The 23,085-nt window shown below is 48.0% G+C and overlaps 1 protein-coding gene across 3 annotated transcripts; it reads right to left on the bottom strand.

Moving 5' to 3' along the window:
• Positions 1–188: 188 nt before the first annotated feature.
• On the bottom strand, positions 189–21,758 carry LOC124008639 (polyunsaturated fatty acid 5-lipoxygenase-like). Of its 3 annotated transcripts, none has more exons than XM_046320111.1 (15): positions 21,368–21,758; positions 17,201–17,347; positions 16,039–16,240; positions 15,732–15,813; positions 15,292–15,414; positions 13,095–13,201; positions 11,168–11,340; positions 7,410–7,553; positions 6,927–7,196; positions 4,119–4,205; positions 3,703–3,872; positions 3,408–3,529; positions 3,018–3,118; positions 2,663–2,833; positions 189–1,188 (listed from the first exon to the last, which is right to left on the bottom strand). In XM_046320111.1, exons 2-15 carry the CDS (start codon positions 17,345–17,347, stop codon positions 1,009–1,011), a joined length of 2,079 nt encoding a protein of 692 aa, XP_046176067.1. In that variant the 5' UTR covers positions 21,368–21,758; the 3' UTR covers positions 189–1,008. The 3 variants fall into 3 exon arrangements, with proteins under 3 accessions (XP_046176067.1, XP_046176068.1, XP_046176069.1); XM_046320112.1 differs by having other exon boundaries at positions 6,927–7,130; positions 21,368–21,750; XM_046320113.1 differs by lacking the exon at positions 21,368–21,758 and having other exon boundaries at positions 16,039–16,116; positions 16,226–16,240; positions 17,201–17,317.
• Between the last annotated feature and the right edge of the window lie 1,327 nt (positions 21,759–23,085).

Genomic DNA, 23,085 nt, shown 5'->3' with positions numbered 1-23,085 from the left:
GTCCTATTTTTCATGAGCTGAAATAAAAGATCACGGAAAAAAAATGTTTACATACCTGTTTGTGGGTATTTTTCCTTTGCCAAGATAATTAATCTACCTGACAGGTTTGGCATATCAAGAAGCTGATTAAACCGCATGATCATTACCTTGTGCTGGGGACAATAAAAGGCCACTAAAATGTTCAGTTGTCACACAACACAAATCTCTCAAGTTTTGAGGGAGTGTGAAATTGGCATGCTGACTGCAGGAATGTCCACCAGAGTTGTTGCCAGAGAATTGAATGTTAATTTCTCTACCATAAGCCGGCTCCAATGTCGTTTTGGAGATTTTGGCAGGACGTCCAACCGGCCTCACAACCGCCGACCACATGTATGACATTGTGCGCAAGCAGTTTACTGATGTCAACAGGTTATGGCATGGGCAGGCAGAAGCTACGAACAGCCAACACAATTGCATTTTATCTATGGCAATTTTAATGCACAGAGATACCGTGACGAGTTCCTGAGGCCCATTGTCGTGCCATTCACGGCCCCATGTGGCAAGGATCTACACACAATTCCTGGAAGCTGAAAATGGCACACTTCTTCCATGGCCTGCATACTCACCAGACATGTCACTCGTTGAGCATGTGTGGGATGCTCTGGATCGACGTGTATGACATCGTGTTTCAGTTCCTGCCAATATCCAGCAACTTCGCACATCCATTGAAGAGGAGTGGGACAACATTCCACAGGCCGCAATCAACACCGTGATCAATTTTATGCGAAGGAGACGTGTTGCGCTGCATGAGGCAAATGGTGGTCACACCAGATACTCATTGGTTTCCTGATCCACAACCCCTATTTCATTTTTTTTGTGTGTCCAGATGCATATCTGTATTCCCAGTCTTGTGAAATCCATAGATTAGGGCCTAATGAGTTTATTTCAATTGACTGATTTCCTTATATGAACTGTAACTCAGTAAAATCTTTTTTTACTTTTGTTGCGTTTATATTTCTGTTCAGTATATTATATAGTGATGCTGTTCTCGATGCGGCTGGGCAGGAGGAAAAGATAGGGCAACTCTAGTCCCTCGTTCTGGGTCAGGATGTGTTCCTCTATCTCCTTCAGTTCCTGTCTGAACTTGTCAATCACCTCCTGGGCCTGGGACTCTGTGAAGTACTGCTCCCGGTACTGACCCAATGGAATCTGAAGGAAGGAGGGAGAAAGAAGGGGAGAAGGAAGAGAGAAGGGGAGAAGGAGGGTGTGTATGGTTAGTATGTGCTTGAATCTCAGTAAAGTACTGCTCCTGGTACTGACCCAATGGAATCTGAAGGAAGGAGGGAGAAAGAAGAGAGAAGGGGAGAAGGAGGGTGTGTATGGTTAGTATGTGCTTGGGTCTCAGTAAAGTACTGCTCCCGGTACTGACCCAATGGAATCTGAAGGAAGGAGGGAGAAAGAAGAGAGAAGGGGAGAAGGAGGGTGTGTATGGTTAGTATGTGCTTGGGTCTCAGTAAAGTACTGCTCCCGGTACTGACCCAATGGAATCTGAAGGAAGGAGGGAGAAAGAAGGGGAGAAGGAAGAGAGAAGGGGAGAAGGAGGGTGTGTATGGTTAGTATGTGCTTGAATCTCAGTAAAGTACTGCTCCTGGTACTGACCCAATGGAATCTGAAGGAAGGAGGGAGAAAGAAGAGAGAAGGGGGGTGTGTATGGTTAGTATGTGCTTGGGTCTCAGTAAAGTACTGCTCCCGGTACTGACCCAATGGAATCTGAAGGAAGGAGGGAGAAAGAAGAGAGAAGGAGGGTGTGTATGGTTAGTATGTGCTTGGGTCTCAGTAAAGTACTGCTCCCGGTACTGACCCAATGGAATCTGAAGGAAGGAGGGAGAAAGAAGGGGAGAAGGAAGAGAGAAGGGGAGAAGGAGGGTGTGTATGGTTAGTATGTGCTTGAATCTCAGTAAAGTACTGCTCCTGGTACTGACCCAATGGAATCTGAAGGAAGGAGGGAGAAAGAAGAGAGAAGGGGAGAAGGAGGGTGTGTATGGTTAGTATGTGCTTGGGTCTCAGTAAAGTACTGCTCCCGGTACTGACCCAATGGAATCTGAAGGAAGGAGGGAGAAAGAAGAGAGAAGGAGGGTGTGTATGGTTAGTATGTGCTTGGGTCTCAGTAAAGTACTGCTCCCGGTACTGACCCAATGGAATCTGAAGGAAGGAGGGAGAAAGAAGGGGAGAAGGAGGGTGTGTATGGTTAGTATGTGCTTGGGTCTCAGTAAAGTACTGCTCCTGGTACTGACCCAATGAGAAAAATGGGCGAAAGGAGGAAGATTAAGGCTCTATACTGGTCCTGACCCAATGGGACCTGGAGGGTGGGGGAACTAAAATGCATGAAAAGAGAGTGGAGAGGAAATAGTCTATCTGCAGACGTCTGGGAATTCCCGAGACTAGAGAGAAAATTCAAAATGGAGAAGTGAAGAATCCTAGCTTGAAATATTTACATTTAGCTATATGAATCTCTGGTTTTATTTTATGATTGAAGTACAGGGAGTGTTGCTTTTTTCACCGTGCCTTGTGATCAGAGTTTACCCATCTATGTTTATAACCAAAGGTGGGAAAAAGAGGTTGCATTCTAGTTTCATCCCATTTCATACTATAAATGTGACCCACTGTTGTTGTTTGAACTTACTGCGTCCGGTTGTGGCCGACCCAGGTGCCATGTGATCGCCATCTCCAAACATGTTTGGCTGACGTCTGGGAGGGTGTCCATGATCATCTCCATGGTAACAGCGTCCTTATCCGTCGGGGGAGGGTGGCGCATTGTGCACGGGGTGTTGGGTACCCACGCACACCAGTCAAACTATGTTAGAGTGAGTTGAGTAACTTAATAGGTGTGTAGGTGTGTGTTTTTTTCTCCACAAGAATGGTCAACAAACAAAACGCTGAGCTTAGGATAAATGGTTATGGAAAATAGGATTTGGAATGGGACTGAATTGTGTGCTCCCACAAGGTTAGCTGTACAAGACTGTGTGTGTGTACTGTACCTGTCCATTGTTGGTGGCTGCATGCTGTGCTGAGCTTGTGAAGATAGCGACACTCAGCAGTGTGATCAGTTCTGTCTTGTTGTGTAGTTCCCTGGCCAGACCTGAGAGGAAGGACACATCACACACATCAGTCAATATTACCCAGTAAGAAATCATCATTATCAACTAAGGGTCCATCCGTAGCGCTGAAGATCTGTGTTGCAGCGCGGTTGACATTTAAAGGTAATTTTGGATTCAGCAGACATATGCGGCATTTTCTGAGAATGCAATTCCACGAACACGATAACGTCGCCTTTAAATGTCAACCGCTCTGCCATGCAGATCTTCCACGCTTACGGATTGAATCCAGTCCTGAGTTTGAGGAGGTGGGGGTAGTGGTGGATGACTGACCAAATCTGGGCACATCAACAAAGCCCTCCTCAGCGATGTCCTTTATCCAGGCCTGCAGCTCAGTGTCCTCCACTACATCACTGTCATAATGGTAGTAAAGTGACACCATCCCTGAGACAAAACTGGGGAAGGAGAAAGAGAGAGAGGGGGGGGGGTGAAATAGCTTATTTTCCCAATGTGCATTTCAACATATCCATATTTCAGGCCTGAAGACCAGATCCTCTCCCTGCTTTCTTCCGACAACCTTATAAACAATATTTCTGTGGTCATAAAGGAGTGGTGATGGATATTGTACCTGTGTATGGCGTCCCACAGCATCAGGCTGTATTCCCTGTAGAAGTAGTTTCTGAGGTTGGTGGCTCCGCGCTGCTGGAAGTCCTGGTAGGGCTGCAGAGAGCGGTAGGTCAGGACTTTGTACTCATTCTGGGCTAGGATCAGAAGCCCCTCTCCTCCTGTAGACACCACCTGGAGGGACAGTATTTCATCATCAATTATACTCTTGTCTATTTCAAAACTATTCTATGTTTTAAAAAAACATGTTTCTGAAGCTGCCTCAATACAACAATATAGGGTCAGTTGAGCCCTCAAGATACTGGGGTCCTGTGTGGCACAGGGGTTGCAGATTCAATTCCCATGAGGGGGGGGGGCTGCACTCTACTGTAAGTGTCTGCTAAAATGTAAACAAGGAATAGAACGGTAAGACTGACATACCCTTTTGAAGATGCCGTCGGCTGAGAGGAGCTGAGTGCGCCCCCTGCAGTTAATCTCCAGAGTATAGCGTAGGTGAGGAGCCAGGAGCTACAGTAGAGACAGAGAGAGGGGTTAGCCACAGCACACACCACCAGGTGAGGAGCCAGGAGCTACAGTAGAGACAGAGAGGGGTTAGCCACAGCACACACCACCAGGTGAGGAGACAGGAGCTACAGTAGAGACAGAGAGAGGGGTTAGCCACAGCACACACCACCAGGTGAGGAGACAGGAGCTACAGTAGAGACAGAGAGAGGGGTTAGCCACAGCACACACCACCAGGTGAGGAGACAGGAGCTACAGTAGAGACAGAGAGAGGGGTTAGCCACAGCACACACCACCAGGTGAGGAGACAGGAGCTACAGTAGAGACAGAGAGAGGGGTTAGCCACAGCACACACCACCAGGTGAGGAGACAGGAGCTACAGTAGAGACAGAGAGAGGGGTTAGCCACAGCACACACCACCAGGTGAGGAGCCAGGAGCTACAGTAGAGACAGAGAGAGGGGTTAGCCACACCACACCACCACCAAGTGAGGAGCCAGGAGCTACAGTAGAGACAGAGAGAGGGGTTAGCCACAGCACACACCACCAGGTGAGGAGCCAGGAGCTACAGTAGAGACAGAGAGAGGGGTTAGCCACAGCACACACCACCAGGTGAGGAGCCAGGAGCTACAGTAGAGACAGAGAGAGGGGTTAGCCACAGCACACATCACACCACCACCAGGTGAGGAGCCAGGAGCTACAGTAGAGACAGAGAGAGGGGTTAGCCACAGCACACACCACCAGGTGAGGAGCCAGGAGCTACAGTAGAGACAGAGAGAGGGGTTAGCCACAGCACACACCACACCACCACCAGGTGAGGAGACAGGAGCTACAGTAGAGACAGAGAGAGGGGTTAGCCACAGCACACACCACACCACCACCAGGTGAGGAGACAGGAGCTACAGTAGAGACAGAGAAAGAGAGGGGTTAGCCACAGCACACACCACCAGGTGAGGAGACAGAAGCTACAGTAGAGACAGAGAGAGGGGTTAGCCACAGCACACACCACCAGGTGAGGAGACAGGAGCTACAGTAGAGACAGAGAGAGGGGTTAGCCACAGCACACATCACCAGGTGAGGAGACAGGAGCTACAGTAGAGACAGAGAGAGGGGTTAGCCACAGCACACACCACACCACCACCAGGTGAGGAGCCAGGAGCTACAGTAGAGACAGAGAGAGGGGTTAGCCACAGCACACACCACACCACCACCAGGTGAGGAGACAGGAGCTACAGTAGAGACAGAGAAAGAGAGGGGTTAGCCACAGCACACACCACCAGGTGAGGAGACAGGAGCTACAGTAGAGACAGAGAGAGGGGTTAGCCACAGCACACACCACACCACCACCAGGTGAGGAGACAGGAGCTACAGTAGAGACAGAGAGAGGGGTTAGCCACAGCACACACCACCAGGTGAGGAGACAGGAGCTACAGTAGAGACAGAGAGAGGGGTTAGCCACAGCACACACCACCAGGTGAGGAGACAGGAGCTACAGTAGAGACAGAGAGAGGGGTTAGCCACAGCACACACCACCAGGTGAGGAGACAGGAGCTACAGTAGAGACAGAGAGAGGGGTTAGCCACAGCACACACCACACCACCACCAGGTGAGGAGCCAGGAGCTACAGTAGAGACAGAGAGAGGGGTTAGCCACAGCACACACCACCAGGTGAGGAGACAGGAGCTACAGTAGAGACAGAGAGAGGGGTTAGCCACAGCACACACCACCAGGTGAGGAGCCAGGAGCTACAGTAGAGACAGAGAGAGGGGTTAGTCACAGCACACACCACCAGGTGAGGAGCCAGGAGCTACAGTAGAGACAGAGAGAGGGGTTAGCCACAGCACACACCACCAGGTGAGGAGCCAGGAGCTACAGTAGAGACAGAGAGAGGGGTTAGCCACAGCACACACCACACCACCACCAGGTGAGGAGCCAGGAGCTACAGTAAAGACAGAGAGAGGGGTTAGCCACAGCACACACCACCAGGTGAGGAGCCAGGAGCTACAGTAGAGACAGAGAGAGGGGTTAGCCACAGCATACACACACCACCAGGTGAGGAGCCAGGAGCTACAGTAGAGACAGAGAGAGGGGTTAGCCACAGCATACACCACCAGGTGAGGAGACAGGAGCTACAGTAGAGACAGAGAGAGGGGTTAGCCACAGCACACACCACCAGGTGAGGAGACAGGAGCTACAGTAGAGACAGAGAGAGGGGTTAGCCACAGCACACACCACACCACCACCAGGTGAGGAGCCAGGAGCTACAGTAGAGACAGAGAGAGGGGTTAGCCACAGCACACACCACACCACCACCAGGTGAGGAGACAGGAGCTACAGTAGAGACAGAGAGAGGGGTTAGCCACAGCACACACCACACCACCACCAGGTGAGGAGACAGGAGCTACAGTAGAGACAGAGAGAGGGGTTAGCCACAGCACACACCACACCACCACCAGGTGAGGAGACAGGAGCTACAGTAGAGACAGAGAAAGAGAGGGGTTAGCCACAGCACACACCACCAGGTGAGGAGACAGAAGCTACAGTAGAGACAGAGAGAGGGGTTAGCCACAGCACACACCACCAGGTGAGGAGCCAGGAGCTACAGTAGAGACAGAGAGAGGGGTTAGCCACAGCACACACCACCAGGTGAGGAGCCAGGAGCTACAGTAGAGACAGAGAGAGGGGTTAGCCACAGTACCCCACCCCCCACTCCCCTCCCCCCACCCTACCTTATATACTGGATGGACAGCAGGTAGCTGTCGTAGTGTTGACACACAGAACACCTCCACCACCAGGTGAGTTCTCAACAGGTGGGACAGGAGCTGGAACACCTGGAACTCTGAGTGACGGACCCAGATCTTGGCCAATAGCCAGGCCAGGGGCGGGTTTTTAGGCAGGAAGATGGGCGTGTCCAAGCCAGGAGTCTGCCCTAGCTGGAGAAGAGGGGGGATAACGTGTATGTTTATGGCTTTACTAACCTTGTTGAGATTGAGGCTGTTCTGAGGGAAAAAGGGAGTGCAACTCAATATTAGGATAGTGTGTGTGTGTGTGTGTGTGTGTGTGTGTGTGTGTGTGTGTGTGTGTGTGTGTGTGTGTGTGTGTGTGTGTGTGTGTGTGTGTGTGTGTGTGTGTGTGTGTGTGTGTGTGTGTGTGTGTGTGTGTGTGTGTGTGTGTGTGTGTGTGTGTGTGTGTGTGTGTGTGTCCAGCCCTACCTGTATGGCGATGGGTATGAGTCCCTGGTCTGGGTGTTCATACAGCAGACAGAGAGGAGCAGCGATGTACTGTGGTTTCCCTCTGATTACATTGGTAGGAACACCATCCATGATGGCATAGTCTACCAAGTAGATGTTACCCGCCTAGAGAGAGCATGAACATATGTAGAGACGGTTGAGGTTAGGGTTGAGACTAGGGTTGGGGTTGAGACTAGGGTCGGGGTTGAGACTAGGGTTAGGGTTGAGACTAGGGTTAGGGTTGAGACTAGGGTTGGGGTTGAGACTAGGGTTGGGGTTGAGACTAGGGTTGGGGTTGAGACTAGGGTTGGGGTTGAGACTAGGGTTGGGGTTGAGACTAGGGTTGGGGTTGAGACTAGGGTTGGGGTTGAGACTAGGGTTGGGGTTGAGACTAGGGTTGGGGTTGAGACTAGGGTTGGGGTTGAGACTAGGGTTGGGGTTGAGACTAGGGTTGGGGTTGAGACTAGGGTTGGGGTTGAGACTAGGGTTAGGGTTGAGGCTAGGGTTCGGGTTGAGACTAGGTTCGGGTTGAGACTAGGTTAGGGTTGAGACTAGGTTAGGGTTGAGACTAGGGTTAGGGTTGAGACTAGGGTTGGGGTTGAGACTAGGGTTGGGGTTGAGACTAGGGTTAGGGTTGAGACTAGGGTTAGGGTTGAGACTAGGGTTAGGGTTTAGACTAGGGTTGGGGTTGAGACTAGGTTAGAGTTGAGACTAGGTTAGGGTTGAGACTAGGTTAGGGTTGAGACTAGGGTTAGGGTTGAGACTAGGGTTAGGGTTGAGACTAGGTTAGGGTTGAGACTAGGGTTGGGGTTGAGACTAGGGTTAAGGTTGAGACTAGGGTTGAGACTAGGGTTAGGGTTGAGACTAGGTTAGGGTTGAGACTAGATTAGGGTTGAGACTAGGTTAGGGTTGAGACTAGGTTAGGGTTGAGACTAGGTTAGGGTTGAGACTAGGGTTGGGGTTGAGACTAGGGTTGGGGTTGAGACTAGGGTTGGGGTTGAGACTAGGGTTGGGGTTGAGACTAGGCTTAGGGTTGAGACTAGGCTTAGGGTTGAGACTAGGGTTAGGGTTGAGACTAGGGTTAGGGTTGAGACTAGGGTTCGGGTTGAGAATAGGGTTAGGGTTGAGAATAGGGTTAGGGTTGAGAATAGGGTTAGGGTTACGGTTGAGACTAGGGTCAGGCTTGAGGCTAGGGTTAGGGTTGAGACTAGGGTTGGGGTTGAGACTAGGGTTGGGGTTGAGACTAGGGTTGGGGTTGAGACTAGGGTTGGGGTTGAGACTAGGGTTGGGGTTGAGACTAGTGTTAGGGTTGAGGGTTAGGGTTGAGACTAGGGTTAGGGTTGAGGATTAGGTTGAGACTAGGGTTAAGGTTGAGGCTAGGGTTAGGGTTGAGGCTAGGGTTCGGGTTGAGACTAGGGTTCGGGTTGAGACTAGGGTTGGGGTTGAGACTAGGGTTGGGGTTGAGACTAGGGTTAGGGTTGAGACTAGGGTTAGGGTTGAGACTAGGGTTCGGGTTGAGACTAGGGTTGGGGTTGAGACTAGGTTAGGGTTGAGACTAGGTTAGGGTTGAGACTAGGTTAGGGTTGAGACTAGGGTTGGGGTTGAGACTAGGTTGGGGTTGAGACTAGGTTGGGGTTGAGACTAGGGTTAGGGTTGAGAATAGGGTTAGGGTTGAGAATAGGGTTAGGGTTACAGTTGAGACTAGGGTCAGGCTTGAGGCTAGGGTTAGGGTTGAGACTAGGGTTGGGGTTGAGACTAGGGTTGGGGTTGAGACTAGGGTTGGGGTTGAGACTAGGTTAGGGTTGAGACTAGGGTTGGGGTTGAGACTAGGGTTAGGGTTGAGACTAGGGTTGGGGTTGAGACTAGGGTTAGGGTTGAGACTAGGGTTAAGGTTGAGGGTTAGGGTTGAGACTAGGGTTAGGGTTGAGGATTAGGTTGAGACTAGGGTTAGGGTTGAGGATTAGGTTGAGACTAGGGTTAAGGTTGAGGCTAGGGTTAGGGTTGAGGATTAGGTTGAGGCTAGGGTTAGGGTTGAGGCTAGGGTTAGAGTTGAGACTAGGGTTGGGGTTGAGACTAGGGTTGGGGTTGAGACTAGGGTTGGGGTTGAGACTAGGGTTGGGGTTGAGACTAGGGTTAGGGTTGAGACTAGGGTTGGGGTTGAGACTAGGGTTGGGGTTGAGACTAGGGTTGGGGTTGAGACTAGGGTTGGGGTTGAGACTAGGGTTGGGGTTGAGACTAGGGTTGGGGTTGAGACTAGGGTTGGGGTTGAGACTAGGGTTGGGGTTGAGACTAGGGTTGGGGTTGAGACTAGGGTTGGGGTTGAGACTAGGGTTGGGGTTGAGACTAGGGTTGGGGTTGAGACTAGGGTTGGGGTTGAGACTAGGGTTGGGGTTGAGACTAGGGTTGGGGTTGAGACTAGGGTTGGGGTTGAGACTAGGGTTGGGGTTGAGACTAGGGTTGGGGTTGAGACTAGGGTTGGGGTTGAGACTAGGGTTGGGGTTGAGACTAGGGTTGGGGTTGAGACTAGGGTTGGGGTTGAGACTAGGGTTGGGGTTGAGACTAGGGTTGGGGTTGAGACTAGGGTTAGGGTTGAGACTAGGGTTCGGGTTGAGACTAGGGTTCGGGTTGAGACTGAGGCTAGGGTTAGGGTTGAGGCTAGGGTTAGGGTTGAGGCTAGGGTTAGGGTTGAGGCTTGGGTTAGGGTTGAGGCTAGGGTTAGGGTTGAGGCTAGGGTTAGGGTTGAGGCTAGGGTTAGGGTTGAGGCTAAGGTTAGGGTTGAGACTAGGGTTAGGTCTAAGAGGGTTTCTGTTTTTGCTGGTATCAAGCCTTGGGTTTTACGGGCCTGTTTTTATATTGTACATCAGACTGAGGGTGAGAGAACATGATAGACCGAACGCTCAGAGGGGTCACTCATGACAGTTCAGCAACAGGAGGAAGACAATTATTGATAAAGTGTAAAACAAGTTACATTTTAAAACAAATGTTATATAATAAAATCATAAACATGCCAACTGGATCAATTAAATAAATCATTAAATAAATACATCATTGGATATCCCCCCAAGAGATGAAGGGAAGTGCTCCAAAGATAAGTGCTTGATATATTACAATATTTAATATAAAAAGGACAAAACCAAATTGAGCAAATAAATACATTCTTTGAACTTCTTCCTCTCTTGGTTAGAGTTGAGGTGGAGTTAGGGTTTGGGTTGAGGGTGGAGTTAGGGTTGAGGGTGGAGTTAGGGTTGAGGGTGGAGTTAGGGTTTGGGTTGAGGGTGGAGTTAGGGTTGAGGGTGGAGTTAGGGTTGAGGGTGGAGTTAGGGTTGAGGGTGGAGTTAGGGTTGAGGGTGGAGTTAGGGTTTGAGGGTGGAGTTAGGGTTGAGGGGAGTGGAGGGGGTGGAGTTAGGGTTGAGGGGTGGAGTTAGGGTTGAGGGTGGAGTTAGGGTTGAGGGTGGAGTTTTTGGGTTGAGGGTTTAGAGTTAGGGTGGAGGGTGGAGTTAGGGTTTGGGTTGAGGGTGGAGTTAGGGTTGAGGGTGGAGTTAGGGTTGAGGGTGGAGTTAGGGTGGAGGGTGGAGTTAGGGTGGAGGGTGGAGTTAGGGTGGAGGGTGGAGTTAGGGTGGAGGGTGGAGTTAGGGTGGAGGGTGGAGTTAGGGTTGATCCAGGATATGGACATGAAGCTAGCATTAGGGTTAGTATAGGGTGGCATTTGGAATGCAGACAGAGAGACAGAGGGGCCCCACCTTGAGTTCCTTCTCAAGGGTGGTTCTTGGGGCCAGCGACCCCTGCACCATGTCTCCAGAGACGGGGAAGTTTCCCGGAAGCTTCTTGCAGCGCTGGATCATTCTGGGGTTTGAACCGTTCAGACACTGGTACCCGAAGAACGAGTCTTCCTTCCAGTGCTCCATACAGTATTCTGGAATCATAGGGAGAATCAATTTATCAATCACAAAATAAAAAAGTACTGTCTGAATAAACAATTCTTAATAAACAATCTACACAAATATATAATAGGACTGACAGGGTGAAGACAGAGAAGGATTATTCCGTACAGATTTAAGATCTTAGTTTGACCAGTTTGCAACAGCAGGAACATTATCCTGCAGCAACAGGAAATGTGAATGATTATGTGGATTATAATTCATGGACATTTTTTGTAAGGGTTGATACATTTTTCATTAGGGCAAATCAAGTCTGACATGTTAAAGTGGAATAGACCAAACTTTAGATGCCTTTTAAAACCTTCAAGTTTGCAATTACAGCTGTGCAGAAAAAATTGTAAGCAACAAAATAGTGATCTGTAGTGTCAGAATATTAATAAATTGACTATATATTGAAGGAGAAACAGGGTTTCTCTTGTTTAATCAAATATTGAAAATGCTATATACTGACTGAGTTACACACACTGGTGTTGCAATATTCAGAGGCCTCACTTCCCCAAAAATACAGGAAGAGACAGCTATAAAAAAAGTGTTGGCCTATACTCTACGACGACTAGCACCTCTAACTCTAATAAAATACATGCCCAAAAGTATGTCGAACATCTCACTCCAAAGTATGTCGAACATCTCACTCCAAAGTATGTCGAACATCTCACTCCAAAGTATGTCGAACATCTCATTCCAAAGTATGTCGAACATCTCACTCCAAAGTATGTCGAACATCTCACTCCAAAGTATGTCGAACATCTCATTCCAAAGTATGTCGAACATCTCATTCCAAAGTATGACGAACATCTCACTCCAAAGTATGACGAACATCTCACTCCAAAGTATGTCGAACATCTCATTCCAAAGTATGTCGAACTCTCACTCCAAAGTATGTCGAACTCTCACTCCAAAAGTATGTCGAACTCTCACTCCAAAAGTATGTCGAACTCTCACTCCAAAAGTATGTCGAACTCTCACTCCCAAAGTATGTCGAACATCTCATTCCAAAGTATGTCGAACTCTCACTCCAAAGTATGTCGAACATCTCATTCCAAAGTATGTCGAACTCTCACTCCAAAGTATGTCGAACATCTCATTCCAAAGTATGTCGAACTCTCACTCCAAAGTATGTCGAACATCTCATTCCAAAGTATGTCAAACATTTCACTCCAAAATCATGGGCATTAATATGGAGTTGGTCCCCCCCTTTGCTGCTGTAAAAGCCTCCACTCTTCTAGGAAGGCTTTCCACTAGATGTTGGAATATTTCTGCGGGGACTTGCTTCCATTCAGCCACAAGAGCATTAGTGAGGTCGAGCCTGGCTCGCAGTCGGCATTCCAATTCATCCCAAAGGTGTTCAATGGGGTTAAAGTCAGGGCTTTGTGCAGGCCAATCAAGTTATTCCACACTGATCTCGGCAATCTCATTTCTGTACACTTCACAATAACAGCACTTACAGTTGACATGGGGCAGCTCTAGCAGGGAAGAAATTTTACTAACCGACTTGTTGGAAAGGTGGCATCCTATAACGGTGCCACGTTGAAAGTCTAGCGATTGACTCATAACCCCAGTCCCCGCGGTTATATCCCGCAGGGCGGACAGTTTTGGAGTCATTAAATAGTGTGTGTCTGAAGGGCGGGCGGGTTGAATACTTTGGCCATGTTGTGTACCTGTAGCATTATGTACAACAGTACCCACAATGCTCTATTCTGTAGTCTATTTATGTGCCACTGTACTCTACCAGATATGGGGCTCCTGAGTTTCCAGAAGCATCGTTTGAAGTCTTCCAGATTGTCCCATGACTTCCCAAATCTGATGGCTAGCTTCTTCAAAGACAGCTCTAGAAGACTGAGAGAGGGGGGAGGGAATGAGGGATGGGGAGGGAATGAGGGATGGGGAGGGAATGAGGGATGGGGAGGAGGGATGGGGAGGGAATGAGGGAGGGAGGGAATGAGGGATGGGGGAGGGAATGAGGGATGGGGAGGGAATGAGGGATGGGGAGGGAATGAGGGATGGGGAGGGAATGAGGGATGGGGAGGGAGAGAGGGAGGGAGGGAGGGAGGGAATGAGGGATGGGGAGGGAATGAGGGATGGGGAGGGAATGAGGGATGGGGAGGGAATGAGGGATGGGGAGGGAATGAGGGATGGGGAGGGAATGAGGGATGGAGGGAAATGAGGGATGGGGAGGGAATGAGGGATGGGGAGGGAATGGAGGGAGGGAATGAGGGATGGGGAGGGAATGAGGGATGGGGAGGGAATGAGGGATGGGGAGGGAGGGAGGGAGGGATGGGGGAGGGAATGAGGGATGGGGAGGGAGGGAGGGAGGGAGGGAGGGAGGGAGGGAGGGAGGGAGGGAGGGAGGGAGGGAGGGAGGGAGAAAAGAAAGAGAGACAACAGGAAAAAACATTTTCAAACACATTTTCTTAAAATAAGGAAGCTACTACAGTTGAAGTCGGAAGTTTACATACACTTAGGTTGGAGTCATTAAAACTCGTTTTTCAACCACTCCACAAATTTCTTGTTAACAAACTATAGTTTTGGTAAGTCAGTCAGGACATCTACTTTGTGCATGACACAAGTAATCTTTCCAGCAATTGTTTAGAGACAGATTATTTCACTTATAATTCACTGTATCACAATTCCAGTGGGTCAGAAGTTTACATACAGTAGGTTGACTGTATCTTTAAACAGCTTGGAAAATGACAGAAAATGATGTTATGGCTTTAGAAGCTTCTGATAAATGATGTCAATTAGCCTGAGTCAATTGGAATTGGAATAAACACCATGGGACCATGCAGCCATCTTACCGCTCAGGAAGGAGACGCGTTCTGTCTCCTAGAGATGAACGTACTTTGGTGCGAAAAATGCAAATCAATCCCAGAACAGCAGCAAAGGACCTTGTGAAGATGCTGGAGGAAACGGGTACAAAAGTATCTATATCCACAGGAAAACGAGTCCTATATCGACATAACCTGAAAGGCATCTCAGCAAGGAAGAAGCCACTGCTCCAAAACCGGCATAAAAAAGCCAGACTACGGTTTGCAACTGCACATGGGGACAAAAATCATACTTTTTCGAGAAATTCCCTCTGTTCTGATGAAACAAAAATAGAACTGTTTGGCCATAATGACCATCGTTATGTTTGGAGGAAAAAGGGGGAGGCTTGCAAGCCGAAGAACACCATCCCAACCATGAAGCACGGCAGTGGCAGCATCATGTTGTGGGGGTGCTTTGCTGCAGGAGGGACTGGTGCACTTAAAAAAATAGATGGCAACATGAGGTAGGAAAATCATGTGTATATATTGAAGCAACATCTCAAGGCATCAGTCAGGAAGTTAAAAGCTTGGTCAAAATGGGTCTTCCAAATGGACAATGACAATGACCCCAAGCATACTTCCAAAGTTGTGGCAAAATGGCTTAAGGACAACAAAGTCAAGGTATTGGAGTGGCCATCACAAAGCCCTAACCTCAGTCCCATATAAAATGTGTGGGCACAACTGAAAAAGTGTGTGCGAGCGAGGAGGCTTACAAACCTGACTCAGTTACACCAGCTCTGTCAGGAGGAATGGGCTCAAATTCACTTGTAGAAAGCTTGTGGAAGGCTACCCGAAACATTTGACCCAAGTTAAACAATTTAAAGGCAATGATTGATTGTATGTAAACGTCTGACCCACTGGAAATGTTGTGAAAGAATTAAAAGCTGAAATAAATCATTCTCATTACTATCATTCTGACATTTCACATCCTTAAAATAAAGTGGTGATCCTAACTGACCTAAAGCAGGGAATTTGTACTAGGATTAAATATTAAATGTCAGGAATTGTGAAAAACTGAGTTTAAATGTATTTGGCTAAGGTGTATGTATACTTCTGACTTCAACTGTATATTAGGCAATGTGGGAAGGGCATAAGGGAGGGGGGGGGGTCTGTATGACTCACGCGTAGTGTAAGGAGCTCTCAAAGTCACTCCTCTTCTCATTGTCGAAGCGAACATCCTGATGAAGGTCTGCCTCGGTCTTCGCATCAATACACTTGGGAATCCCAGGAGCCCATGCAACCCATCTGGATAAACAGACAAACACAACCGCAAGAACTTGGCTCAGTTTCTCGAGGGATTGGAATTGAGACGTGTGTGTGTGTGTGTGTGTGTGTGTGTGTGTGTGTGTGTGTGTGTGTGTGTGTGTGTGTGTGTGTGTGTGTGTGTGTGTGTGTGTGTGTGTGTGTGTGTGTGTGTGTGTGTGTGTGTGTGTGTGTGTGTGTGTGTGTGTGTGTGTGTGTGTGTGTGTGTGTGTAAAAGTGTGTGTATTCATGTCTGTGCATGTACACATACTGTAAATGGATGCATATGTCTCTAACAACATTTCTGTAATGTAACTGACCTGTATACCGCCTGTCTCTCCTGCAGTTCTGCTTTTCTGTGAGCCAAAAGCTGAGGAGAGGTGTCGTCACTGAGTCTCATTGCTGAAGGAGGGAGTGAGAGAGAGCAGGGGAGAGAAAGAAAACAGGATACAGACAGAGAGATGACTCACTCACATCCTTCTCTAACCTCTATCTGACCTTCATCCTTTGTTTTCACCCAATTTAGGACACAGATCTAGGATCAGCTTTCTCGCCCCAAAACCTAACCTTTTTCACAAAACTTGAGATCGTTATCTTGAAGGGCAACCTCTTTGTTTTACCATTTACCTGTGCCTTCTCGTAGCTCCACCTTGACATCTCCTATGAGCCAGCGGTAACAGGGGAAGGTGAGGGCTGTACCACCACCTGGTGGCGCCACGGTGACATAGAGACAAAACCAGTTATCCTCTACCCAGTACCTCTGTTTCTCCAGACGCACCAAAAGGACACGACCCAGAGGACCCGGGCTACACACCTTGTATTCATCCACCTGGAGGGGAGGGAGGGAGCGGGAGATGGGGAGGGAGCGGGAGATGGGGAGGGAGGGAGGGAGCGGGAGGGAGGGAAGGAGATGGGGAGGGCAGGAGATGGGGAGGAAGGGAGGGAGCAGGAGATGGGGAGGAAGGGAGGGAGGGGAGGGAAGGAGATGGGGAGGAAGCAGGAGATGGGGAGGAAGGGAGGGAGCAGGAGATGGGGAGGAAGGGAGGGAGCAGGAGATGGGGAGGAAGGGAGGGAGCGGGAGGGAGGGGAGGAATGGGGAGGAGCGGGACATGGGGAAGAAGGGAGGGAGGGAGCAGGAGATGGGGAGATGGGGGAGGGAGCGGGAGGGAGGGAAGGAGATGGGGAGGAAGGGAGATGGGGAGGAAGGGAGGGAGCAGGAGATGGGGAGAAGGGGAGGGAGCGGGAGGGAAGGAGATGGGGAGGAAGCAGGAGATGGGGAGGAAGGGAGGGAGCAGGAGATGGGGAGGAAGGGAGGGAGCAGGAGATGGGGAGGAAGGGAGGGAGCAGGAGATGGGGAGGAAGGGAGGGAGCGGGACATGGGGAAGAAGGGAGGGAGGGAGGGGGTGGGAGATGGGGAGGGAGCGGGAGGGAGGGAGGTGGTGGGAGATGGGGAGGGAGCGGGAGGGAGGGGGGGGAGATGGGGAGGGAGCGGGAGATGGGGAGGGGAGGGGGGGGGGGGGAGATGGGGAGGGAGGGAGGGAGGGGGTGGGAGATGGGGAGGGAGCGGGAGGGAGGGAGGGATGGGGAGGGAGGGGAGGGAGGGGGTGGGAGATGGGGAGGGAGCGGGAGGGAGGGAGGGGGTGGGAGCGGGAGATGGGGAGGGAGGGAGGGAGGGGGAGATGGGGAGAGAACGAGGGAGCGGGAGATGTTATACTGATCCTTTTGAGTGAGACAGAAGGGTTGGGAGCATGAATTCACACACACACACACACACTGCTGCCATACTCACCGCTCCTCTACAGAAGTCCAGTCCAGGGTTATCCAGTGTTGTTCTCTCGCTGTCTCCTTTCTCTCCCACCAGAGTAATGTATATGTAGTTATTGGTCCCTGAATACTCTGATGTGCCTGTAGCAACTGTCACATTATACTCCTCCATCTAACACACACACACACACACACATATTGACAAAACATTTTATGACCTCCAAAATGACAAAACACTGTCACCACATCTACTGGCAACTTGGCATGCAATGCCCTGTTGTAGTGGAGGAACGAGCCTACATCTGTGTGCCTAAGGGTCAATTCTACCGAGGAGTTTAAGGACATGCATGGATGAGTAGCCTACATCAGTTAGACAGTTATGAGAACACGCCTGTTAGGAACATACCTGTACCTCTAGACTTACAATGGAGGGAAATTACACCCTCAAGCTCTGAAATCACCTTGACATATGAAGGGACAGATTAAGTAACTTAATAAAAGTGTTCTATGTGTATCATACCAGGTACTGTAGATACACTCAGTACCCCATGAGGATATCCAGCTAAACAGGTAGATACACTCATTACCCCATGAGGATATCCAGGTAAACAGGTAGATACACTCAGTACCCCATGAGGATATCCAGGTAGATACACTCATTACCCCATGAGGATATCCAGGTATACACTCAGTACCCCATGAGGATATCCAGGTAAACACCCCATGAGGATATCCAGGAATACACTCAGTACCCCATGAGGATATCCAGGTAGATATCCAGGTGAGGATATCCAGGTAGATACACTCAGTACCCCATGAGGATATCCAGGTAAACAGATACACTCAGTACCCCATGAGGATATCCAGGTAAACAGGTAGATACACTCAGTACCCCATGAGGATATCCAGGTAGATACACTCAGTACCCCATGAGGATATCCAGGTAAACAGGTAGATACACTCAGTACCCCATGAGGATATCCAGGTAAACAGGTAGATACACTCAGTACCCCATTAGGATATCCAGGTAGATACACTCAGTATGAGGATATCCAGGTAGATACACTCAGTAATATCCAGGTAGATACACTCAGTACCCCATGAGGATATCCAGGTAGATACACTCAGTACCCCATGAGGATATCCAGGTAGATACACTCAGTACCCCATGAGGATATCCAGGTAGATACACTCAGTACCCCATGAGGATATCCAGGTAGATACACTCAGTACCCCATGAGGATATCCAGGTAGATACACTCAGTACCCCATGAGGATATCCAGCTAAACAGGTAGATACACTCATTACCCCATGAGGATATCCAGGTAAACAGGTAGATACACTCAGTACCCCATGAGGATATCCAGGTAGATACACTCATTACCCCATGAGGATATCCAGGTAAACAGGTAGATACACTCAGTACCCCATGAGGATATCCAGGTAAACAGGTAGATACACTCAGTACCCCATGAGGATATCCAGCTAAACAGGTAGATACACTCATTACCCCATGAGGATATCCAGGTAAACAGGTAGATACACTCAGTACCCCATGAGGATATCCAGGTAAACAGGTAGATACACTCAGTACCCCATGAGGATATCCAGGTAGATACACTCAGTACCCCATGAGGATATCCAGGTACATACACTCAGTACCCCATGAGGATATCCAGGTAGATACACTCAGTACCCCATGAGGATATCCAGGTAGATACACTCAGTACCCCATGAGGATATCCAGGTAGATACACTCAGTACCCCATGAGGATATCCAGGTAGATACACTCAGTACCCCATGAGGATATCCAGGTAGATACACTCAGTACCCCATGAGGATATCCAGGTAGATACACTCAGTACCCCATGAGGATATCCAGGTAAACAGGAAGTACCCCTGCTATCCAGGTAGATACACTCAGTACCCCATCAGGACATCCAGGTAGATACACTCAGTACCCCATGAGGACATCCAGGTAGATACACTCAGTACCCCATGAGGATATCAGGTAAACAGGTAGATACACTCAGTACCCCATGAGGATATCCAGGTAAACAGGTAGATACACTCAGTACCCCATGAGGATATCCAGGTAAACAGGTAGATACACTCAGTACCCCATGAGGATATCCAGGTAAACAGGTAGATACACTCAATACCCCATGAGGATATCCAGGTAGATACACTCAGTACCCCATGAGGATATCAGGTAAACAGGTAGATACACTCAGTACCCCATGAGGATATCCAGGTAAACAGGTAGATACACTCAGTACCCCATTAGGATATCCAGGTAGATACACTCAGTACCCCATGAGGATATCCAGGTAAACAGGTAGATACACTCAGTACCCCATGAGGATATCCAGGTAAACAGGTAGATACACTCAGTACCCCATGAGGATATCCAGGTAGATACACTCAGTACCCCATGAGGATATCCAGGTAGATACACTCAGTACCCCATGAGGATATCCAGGTAGATACACTCAGTACCCCATGAGGACATCCAGGTAAACAGGAAGTGGAGCTGGGAAAACACCTCTCTCTTACCTCACTTTAAGCTGCTGTTTGCACCTGTGCTTTTAGATGTCATTTTTTCCTAGCGTGTAGTCGGTTCAGCTCTTTCCCTACAGTGATATCACTTATTAACTTATGTTGCCTGCAAAATGGCACCCTATTCCCTATGTAGTGCACTACTTTTAACAGGCACCTATGGACTCTGGTCAAAAGTAGTGTACTATATAGGGAATAAGGTGCTATTTGTGAAGCAACCAAAGAGTGCTGCCAAGTAGTTTCGTATTGGCTCAGTTGGTAGAGCAGTGCTTGCAACACTGGGGTTGTGGGTTCAAGTCCCATGGGAATAGACTACTGTAAGTTGTTCTGGGTAAGAGTGCCTGCTAAATGATTAAATGTGAAAAAAATGCTAGTGTAACTCTCACAGAACAGGTTATGTTTGCCTGTGATACGGTGTGGGTGGTGCCATTGGTATTAAACAATAGCGTTGAACGGTTGCACAATCCCGTGTAGGCTTTCTTCAGAATTTACTTCAACAGTCAAGTAAATTAATACCCACATGCCTTGGGGCAAGTGCTACTTTTATTCTATTACCACGAAAACAATGGTGAGACAATGATGTCAAATGTATTTACATCAGCTAATATCTCAAAGTGCTGTACAGAAACCCAGCCTAAAACCCCAAACAGGAAGCAATGCAGATGTAGAAGCAGCTAAACAGAAATATCACATCTTTGTGTAGAAAGATTGGTGTCGGTGTTCTATTATAATAGCATTCTAAGGGTATTCCAATCCTTCAGGCATTAGAATTTACTGTGAGAGTTGAGCCAGAATTCTATTAATGTATTCTATTAATTCTATTTCTATTATCACCCCTTTGTGTCAGTGGTATTTGTGTTCTATTATAGCATTCTGGGAGTAACCCAATCCTTTAGTCTGTAGTAGACTGTACGGTGAGTGTTGAGCCAGCTAGCCGACGAACTGGAACAGTGGCTCATTGTGAAATACATCATGCACCAGTTGGTGGTATTCATGTCGTTTTAAAAGGTTGAAACTATCAGCTTTAAAAAGGTTTTCCCCGTTAAGAGGCAATAGTGCTCTGCTGCGTGGTTCTGTACATAGCTTGTTCCGAAGACAATGACGAAAAGACGGCATTCGCAACTTGAGAACAACATAATGTCCACAGTCCCTGTCCTACAACCTGGTCTCAAAGACTACCACCGCAAAACTTCTGCTTTTCAGCCATAGAAATGCAGATAGATATTTCTGACACCAAGCATTGCCATAAAGGGAATTACTGTGTGCTATTGTGTTTGTCATGTTTAAATTACAACATAGTGCAGATTCAAACACACTCTGTTAAGTCAACCATTCAGGTGCAGGTAGTTATTTATGACACTACACGGTCTGGTTTTAGTCTCGTACACCACAATATGAGTAACGACTGTAGTTTACAGAACTACACTGGTAAGAACTACCACTGCACAGTCTCACATCTATATCTATACTCTCGGGTCTCCTCAAATGACTGAACAGAGGATTTCAAGTTCAAACGGTTCAAAGCGTTCTATACTTTTTGACCTTGCGTTTCAGTCGGTTTCTACCTTGCATTCCCTGAGGTACAAACCCAGTCCACAGTAAAAACAAAAAGGTCAAAAGGAAGGACATACCTCAGCTGTTAGTGAAAGGAACAGAAAGTCCACTGTCTAATGCTTCTCTTTGCTTCTCTCTTTCTCCCTCAGCTTTGTTTCTGTGTCAGTAACTCTCCCGCTCTTCCCCCCCTCTCTCTGAAATCTCACAGACAGTTAGCTTGTTCACACTACGGAGCACCAGTTCAGTGGTCCAACTGCAATCTGCTATGTTGCAAACATCCTCTCTGATGAGACCACATCTCTCCCTTTTCTCGATCATTTACATGGTTTTACTACCTGTCCACATTTCCAAACTAATGAATTGGCTTCTCACTCTCCCTTTCTCCCTTTTTTTTAGGTCTACACACACCCGTCCTCTGCTCCCCATTCCACGCTCTCGCACAAGGAAGCACACCAACGAGTCCCTACAGACAGATAAGGTTGACAAACAATCACTATCGGAGAGATCTTTCAAAACCTGCAGTCCAAAAATATGTAAACACAAGCATCGCTCCTCAGCATACACCTCCATACAATAGTTTACACACTGTTATATATAATATACAATGGTGTATTAGTGTCATTTCAGATGTCCTCTTTAGACAACCCCTGTAGGGAAGTCTTAATACCGAGAATTATAAAAAAGGAAATGCATTCGGAGAAAATATGACTTGACATTCAAATTAGGTTCTCACATACAGTACCAGACAAGTTAGGTTCTCACATACAGTACCAGACAAGTTAGGTTCTCACATACAGTACCAGACAAGTTAGGTTCTCACATACAGTACCAGACAAGTTAGGTTCTCACATACAGTACCAGACAAGTTAGGTTCTCACATACAGTACCAGACAAGTTAGGTTCTCACATACAGTACCAGACAAGTTAGGTTCTCACATACAGTACCAGACAAGTTAGGTTCTCACATACAGTACCAGACAAGTTAGGTTCTCACATACAGTACCAGACAAGTTAGGTTCTCACATACAGTACCAGACAAGTTAGGTTCTCACATACAGTACCAGACAAGTTAGGTTCTCACATACAGTACCAGACAAGTTAGGTTCTCACATACAGTACCAGACAAGTTAGGTTCTCACATACAGTACCAGACAAGTTAGGTTCTCACATACAGTACCAGACAAGTTAGGTTCTCACATACAGTACCAGACAAGTTAGGTTCTCACATACAGTACCAGACAAGTTAGGTTCTCACATACAGTACCAGACAAGTTAGGTTCTCACATACAGTACCAGACAAGTTAGGACACACCTGCTCATTCAAGGGTTTTTCTGATTTTTACATTGTAGAATAATAGTGAAGACATCAAAACTATGAAATATCACATAGCTGGAAAAGTTAGATAAGTTACAGAGGACTATTATTTGTCTGTGGCTTTAGACCTGCAGCAGTAAACATTTCAGTTAACAGGTCCAACGCATCAATTAATAAATACAAACATATAGTACCAGTCAGAAGTTTGGACACACCTACTCATTCAAGTGTGCAAAGTTGTCAAACGTGAAAAAATATGTTTTTATTTGTTTAACAATTTTTTGGTTACTAAAAGATTCCATTTTTGCAATTTCATAGTTTTGATGTGTTCACTATTATTCTATAATGTAGAAAATATGAACACTTGCAACTTTTACTGCATGCCAACAAGCATCCTGTTAGTCATTCTGCTAATAGCTTCTATGCACAGCCTGGACTCAGGGGTAGACGTAACATAAGCAATGTAAATCCTGGAACGCT

The sequence above is a fragment of the Oncorhynchus gorbuscha genome, linkage group LG21 (genome assembly GCF_021184085.1).
Source record: "Oncorhynchus gorbuscha isolate QuinsamMale2020 ecotype Even-year linkage group LG21, OgorEven_v1.0, whole genome shotgun sequence".
NCBI classification, from domain to species: domain Eukaryota; kingdom Metazoa; phylum Chordata; class Actinopteri; order Salmoniformes; family Salmonidae; genus Oncorhynchus; species Oncorhynchus gorbuscha.
This window is presented reverse-complemented; position numbering and strand designations above follow the sequence as displayed.